This window comes from Chiloscyllium plagiosum, chromosome 5, assembly GCF_004010195.1.
Source record: "Chiloscyllium plagiosum isolate BGI_BamShark_2017 chromosome 5, ASM401019v2, whole genome shotgun sequence".
Lineage (NCBI taxonomy): Eukaryota > Metazoa > Chordata > Chondrichthyes > Orectolobiformes > Hemiscylliidae > Chiloscyllium > Chiloscyllium plagiosum.
The window spans coordinates 101,612,238-101,619,537 of NC_057714.1; the positions used below are offsets into that span (position 1 = coordinate 101,612,238).

Genomic DNA, 7,300 nt, shown 5'->3' on the forward strand with positions numbered 1-7,300 from the left:
AGAGAAGGTTTACGAGGATGTTGCCTGGTATAGAAGGTGCTAGCTATGAAGAGAGGTTGAGTAGGTTAGGATTATTTTCATTAGAAAAAAGGAGATTGAGGGAAGACCTGATTGAGGTCTACAAAATCATGAAGGGTTTAGACAGGTGGATAGGGATAAGCTTTTTCCCAGAGTGAAGGATTCAATAGCGAGCGGTCACACGTTCAAGGTGAAAGGTTTAAGGTGGATACACGTGGAAAGTACACAGAGGGTGGTAGGTGCCTGGAATGCGTTGCCAGCAGAGGTAGTACAGGCAGGCTTCATTTAAGGTGCATGTGGACAGATGCATGAGTAGGTGGGGAGCAGAGGGATACAGATGCTTAGGAATTGGATAATAGGTTTAGACAATGGATTTGGATCAGCACAGGCTTGGAGGGCTGAAGGGCCTGTTCCTGAGCTGTAAATTTTCTTTGTTCATCTGAGCTGATGTGAAGTGTGGAGGAGGCAGCATGTCTGCTTGACTGTTGTATCTTAGTAAACTTAAATTACTCTAAAAATACTTAGAAATATTTGGCTACCTTAGGTTTTGGTTCTGCATTTGGCACTTCAAGTCAGAATATTAATGACATTAAGAGGTAGGGGAAAAGCATGGAAAAATGATGATTGAGGATGATTATCCTGGGGGTTCTGCAGCCAAGATATGATAATGGCACAGAGGCATAGAGATGTACAGCACAGAAACAGACCCATCAGTCCATTTTGTTCTCTATGCCGACCAGATATCCCAACCCAATCTAGTCCCACCTGCCAGCATCCGGCCCATATCCCTCCAAACCCTTCCTATTCATATCCCCATCCAGATGCCTTTTAAATGTTGCAATTGTACCAGCCTCCACCACTTCATCTGGCAGATCATTCCATACACGTAACACCTTTGCATGAAAGAGTTGCCCCTTAGGTCTCTTTTATATCTTTCCCCTCTCACCCTAAACCTATGCCCTCTAGTTCTGTACTCCACCACCCCAGGGAAAAGACTTTGTCTATTTATCCTATCCATGTCCCTCATGATTTTATAAACCTCTATCAGGTCACCAGTCAGCCTCAGACACTCCAGGAAAAACAGTCCTAGCCTATTCAGCCTCTCTTTACAGCTCAAATCTTCCAACCCTGGCAACATTCTTGTAAATCTTTTCTGAACCCTTTCAAGTTTTACAATATCCCTCCAATAGGAAGGAGACCAGAAATGCACGCAGATAAGGGATTCCACAGCAGATGGATTAAGGTAATGCTTCAAGTGGACAATATTACTCATCCCAGAATCACCAATGTTTGCGACACAGGGATTATGAAACAGGAAGTTCAGTTTGGAATCAAATAGGATGCTGATGTTGTAAATCCAAATCGAATAGGATGCTAATGTTTCTGGTTCAATCTGAGCTAATGACTAGGAATAGGGACTGAACCACTGGAAAGGCTGTGGAGTTTGTGGCAGGAGTTGAAGAGTACAGCTTGCCTCCTTAACATCTTGTTATTTACTCATGGAATGAGAGTGTCAAAGATAGAGGCAACTACAACACATGCAAGACCAAGCAATCTGACAAAATGGAGAGGAGTGAAGAAGTAACAACTTGGTATCTATAACACAAGGAAGATGCTGACAATGTTTCCAGGCACTGAATATCTAAAATAGTGGGATGTGTGTGCAAGTATACTGCTTTATCCTATTTTCACCTGATAGCTTGATGTGTATACTTTTCATTAATTGAATGAATAACATTCGATAATACAATGGTTGTTCTCCACATGCATTAAGGAAATTATGGCTTTGTAATGTGCAATGCAGGGGCTTTAAATTTTTACATCTTTTGGCTAACAATTGCACTTTGTAAATCCAAAAGAAACGAGTTTATACATTGAATGAGAATTTTTTGTTAATGAAATACAGTATCTTGATAGAAAAACTGTAAATTTTGTCTCCATGGATACTTTTTAATTCTTGTTATCTCCCTTGATATTTTCATATCAAGGTTACAATACACCCACAAGTTTGGTGACTATAAATATAAAATTTATTTTTAAACACAAAGTTGGCTGTAATTTAAGGATTCTTTGAACAGAACACCTATTACTGGCATTCTGTAGCCAGAAATAGCAAATTATATTTCTGTGAACTGCAGTCTGAACCATACAGGCATTAAAATTGGTGTCATTAAAGCTAAATATACAAGATACTGATATGGTAGAAATATGCCACCTAGTGGTCTTTTTGACAAGTGTAAAGCCTGAAGTATTTTCTTTTGAATGCAGCAGCATGAAGTATCCCCTGTTATTAATACAAGTCTTCTAAGTTCAAATAGTGAGACATATATTGTGAACCAACTTTTCAATTTATGCTGCAGTAAAATATCCTATATTGTGTTCAATTCTTAAAATTTCAGTATTGTATCTTTCGTTTGTAAAGCCTTTTCAGCTATGTCCACACGTGTTTTAAGCAAATTAGCTTGTTCTACACTCCCCAAGCTGGAAGCATTCTTCAATAAGAAGTGTGAAAGGAAGAGTTTCAGGCCTTCGCGGAACAGTCCCAGCTTTGGAATTCCAGAGATCCTGTGTTGAAAGAATATGAAGATCTTTAGAAAAACCATACATCAAGAATTAAAAGATTTAAAAAAAGGCTAAATGGAATATATGGTCAAAGCTGTTCCTCTTGGAGTCATTAGAATACAAATCACAAGAATACCAAATTTTAAAGTGAGCAACAATTTATTCTACAAGAGAACATGGTCCAGACTGGATGGCAAGTGGACTTTGATTAGTTGTGGTGTTGCTGTGGAGAATACGCCAGGTTCCAATAAGCTTTTACTTAAATTCAACCAGGCAAGTTGATTGCAATTGATCCAGGTTTTGTCATGGAGTGTGTTCAAGGAAAACACTTCTCCCCCATCTCAAAGCTTTTGTTCACCTGAAAAAAAGTCTAATATTTCAGTCTTTTTAGTTACAGGCCAGAGCTCTGTGTATGAATATCTGTAGTTTGGAACAGACATGAGCATTCAGAGCCCGACCAATAGTTTTCAACTGTTTGTTAGTGTAATTCTTCGTACCGTTGGATTACCAACCAATCTGCACCCTTTTCTTCTGTAATACAAGTTGTTGCTCATTTTCGATATTCTTGCAAGTCTGTCCTGAAGAACACAGGACAAAAATCTTGGACTATTTCTTTGTATTTGGAAATTGGAAAATTGGTGGTTGTTTTTGACAGGTGCTGACTTGATGGGCCTTTTTCTGTGCACAAAATATCTACGACTCTTTACATGCACAAAGTGCTAACACATTTGTCCATTGGGTATTGCAGTTCTACTGCATGGTCATTGCAGATCTTGGGCAGAAATCTGAATTTGGAATGAATACTGGGGTAGATATTCTCTAAATTTCATAATTACTGAAGACTTTTATTCCAAATATGCATTCTTGATTGTGCAATCATCCTTAACTCAAATCAAAAACAGTTAATTTTCAGTATATCTCAAATTGTAGTTCTAAGTTGAAGTTTTGAAGAGCCGACAACATTGAATTATATAGTTCATTTGTCAAGTGCTTGGAGATGAATTTCAGTCTAAACCAAAGGACATGTTTCGGTGATGAGTCTTCACCATTAATGATCTGGATAACATACACTGATAGCAATCATATTACAATGTAGAATGCTTCACATTAGCCCAGCAAGTACAGTATCAATCCTGGGACCATAAAATATAATGTACTAACTTTAGCAGGCCACTCAACCAGACAATTCAAAATCTTATTCAACATTAAATAAATCAGTTGCCATGACAGATATAGATTATATATTTAAAAAAAAACTTATAAATTAAGAGCAGAAGGTCCCACTGCCCAGCTCCGCCATTCAAGATGATGATGGCTGATCTGATTACTCCACATTCTAACCTACCCCTGACAATCTTCCACTCCCTTGCTGATCAAGAATCTTTCTCTGTCTTAAGTATGTTTTAAAACTCTCCTCCCCTTTCATATCAATTGATATGGTTGAGCAAATTTATGGCCTTTTTTTAAAAACAGATATTAAAAATAGAAATAATAAAAGTACAAGTATTACCTTTGAAATATTGCCACTAAATCTTCAGGTTCTGTATCCACAAGTAGTTTATGGAGAACGTGGCGTAAAAGTTTGACTTTAGGTTTATCTAGTTCGCTGAACTCGATTACCTGCATATTGAAATGAGTATTTATACATAATAGATTGCTTTCATGAAATAAAATTAGTAGAAGTAGGTCATTCACTAAGTTCTACCATTCAATGAAATTATGGCCAGTCTGTATTGTATCTTCAAATCCTGTGATTACCCTTGCCATTAAAAAAAGAATCAATCAATCTAGATCTTAAAAAACTCTAACCCTGCACTCAGGTGTTTGCAGAATGAACGTTCCACGTTTCTATAATAGTGTACGAAGAAGTGCTTCCTGAAGTAACCTCTAAAGAGTCTAGTTTCAATTTTACAGTAATGGCCCTGTGTTCTGGCCATCTTAACCAAAAATAAAATAATTAGTGCCATAATTAGATCAGTCTTAATTTTTACTTCAAGCTTAGTTTATGCAGTGTATCATAAATTAACTCTTGTAGGCCTAATTTCATTCCCGCAAATTCAAGCTTCTCTCAATCTCATAACCATTGTTTCCTCCATGAGATGCCATGTCCAAAACAGGATGCAACATTCAAAATATGAAAAAAATAAGAGCTTTAACGTTTTAAATGAACGTGTATTAAATAAGTTCCTTTTCTAATTTTTCAGGGGTTTTGCTCTGAAAGAATCAAGAGTGTAATGCTGGAAAAGCACAGCAGGTCAGACAGCTTCCAAGGAGCAGGAGAGTCGACGTTTTGGGCATATGACTTTTGCCCGAATCATCAATTCTCCTGCTCCTTGGATGCTGCCTGACTTGCTGTGCTTTTCCAGCACCACACCCCTGACTCTCATCTCCAGCATCTGCAGTCTTCACTTTTTTTTTCTCCTAGTTGTTTTTTTTCTCTCTGAAAACCAATGTGCTCCTTTAACTAATTCATCATTTTCTATTTGTCTAATGTATATCTGTGCTTAATGGGACATTTTATAGCACAGGAATTGTTGTAAGAAATGAGCAAAGCCACCTAGATCAAAACTTCAGCTGTTGCTTCAACATGGCTTTCCTGTTGGATTTTTATCATTCCATTCTGCATCTCTGATAACTTGTTTTGTACCTCTGCTTGTTTTCTAATCTGCTGAATTTTGACTTTCTCACATAGTTGTGCAACATTTCTTTCATGAACTACTAAATTATTTTTGGCCATGGTTGGTTAAACATCAGAATGGAGTATTTTCTCGATCTACTCTTTTTTTATCCTATCAAATAGATCTTAGAATGATTCCAAATAGTTGGCTCTAGATTTTAAACTATTGATAGTTAAGCACAATTTAAGTCAAATAATTTGTCAAGCTTTCAAAATGTGTCTCACATAAATTGTTTTGCAACCTTCCCTCCCATGTGCCCCTCAAATGAATTCACATTATCAGTACTTGCCAGATTTTCTCCTACCACCAAACTCAATTTAAAGGTTAACAAGTCAAAATTAGTTAATGTACACTTAACAGTTGGTCATTCAAAGATATTCTTTTGGATAACACTCTAGGAATTCATTCAATTTACATTGTTTTCTCGGCTTTGTCTACTAAATAACACAAAAATGTATAACTTGCATTTATGAAACACCTTGAATATATTAAAGAAGCCCAAGGTGCTTCACAGAAATGTTAGCAATTCGGAGTCATATGAGGAGGTCTCACAGCAGGCCAAAAGCTTAGTCAATAGGGCAGATTTTAAATACTATTTGCAAGGAGAAAAGAGTGGTTGAGAGGTATAGGGAGGGAATTCTAAATCTTCAGGCCAGGCAGCCAAAATCACAGCAGGTTCTGACTGAAGTTAGGGCTATGCAAAAAACCAAACTGGGGACATACAATTACCTTTGAGAACTTTGGAGCTGCAGGAAGGTTACATAGATTGGAAGGGAGAGGTTGTGGAGCAATTTGAAGACAACAGTAAGAATTTTAAAGGTGAGGTATTTCCAAACTGAGAAACAATGTCAATCAGTGGGAATGAGAATTGATACAGCAATTAATTCACTTTACTTACCAACTTGAATTTTCTGTAACAACTGGGTTGTACAAGACATTGAGAACATTGGAGATACATGGCAAAAAGTGAAATTACTTCTCTGCTGTTGCATACAATCTGATCACAGCAATGTATTTCTTCTTTAAAAATCAGCTTTATATGTGCACTCATGTAGAAAATGCCCCATAATAATTTGGTGATGAACTGATTTCACCAAGAAAATGTCTAACAAAGAATATCGGTTTAGCAAGTCGAGGCATTGATCACCAGAGCACAGAAGTTCTGGATATAGGTTTGCTTGCTGAGCTGGAAGGTACATTTTCAGATGTTTTGTCACCACACTAAGTAAGATCTACAGTTAGCCTCCGGACAAAGCACTGCTGGTGTTTCCTGCTTTCTATTTAAATGTTTGGGTTTCCTGGGGTTGGTGATGTCATTTCCTGTGGTTAAATCATTTCCTGTTCTTTTTCTCAGTGGTGGTAAGTGGAATCCAAGTCAATGTGTTTGTTGATAGAGTTCCGCTTGGAATGTTATGCTTCTAGGAATTCTTGTTTCTGTTTGGCTTGTCAGAGGATGGATGTGTTGTCCCAGTCGAAGTGGTGTCCTTCCTCATCTGTAAGAATACTAGTGAGAGTGGGTCATGTCGTTTTGTGGCTAGTTATGTTCATGTATCCTGGTGGCTAGTTTTCTGCCTGTTTGTCCAATGTAGTGTTTGTTACAGTTCTTGCACGGTATTTTGTAAATCACATTAGTTTTGCTTGTTGTCTGTATAGGGTCTTTCAAGTTCATTAGCTTTCAAGTTCACAGAGGAGAAAGTGCTGGATGTCTTGAAACGGGTAAAGGTGGATAAATTCCCACGACCTGATCAGGTGTACCCGAGCACTCTGTGGGAAGCTAGAGAAGTGACTGCTGGGCCTCTTGCTGAGATTTTTGTATCACCGATAGTCACAGGTGAGGTGCCAGAAGACTGGAGGTTGGCAAACATGGTGCCACTGTTTAAGAAGGGTGGTAAGGACAAGCCAGGGAACTATAGACCATTGAGCCTGACGTCGGTGGTGGGCAAGTTGTTGGAGGGAATCCTGAGGGACAGGATGTACATGTATTTGGAAAGGCAAGGACTGATTAGGGATAGCCAACATGGCTTTGTGCATGGGAAATCATG

General features: G+C 38.0%; 1 protein-coding gene across 2 annotated transcripts in view; it reads right to left on the bottom strand.

Annotated features, from left to right (window-relative positions):
* Positions 1-1,947: 1,947 nt before the first annotated feature.
* nom1 (nucleolar protein with MIF4G domain 1) overlaps positions 1,948-7,300 on the bottom strand; it is a 68,155-nt gene continuing 62,802 nt past the window's right edge. For both annotated transcript variants that reach the window (XM_043690707.1, XM_043690706.1), the window contains exons 10-11: positions 4,091-4,200; positions 1,948-2,583 (exon numbers count right to left, since the gene is read on the bottom strand). In XM_043690707.1, coding sequence (XP_043546642.1) covers positions 2,406-2,583; positions 4,091-4,200 — 288 coding nt within the window. In that variant the 3' untranslated portion in view covers positions 1,948-2,405. The remainder of the gene's footprint in view (positions 2,584-4,090; positions 4,201-7,300) is intronic.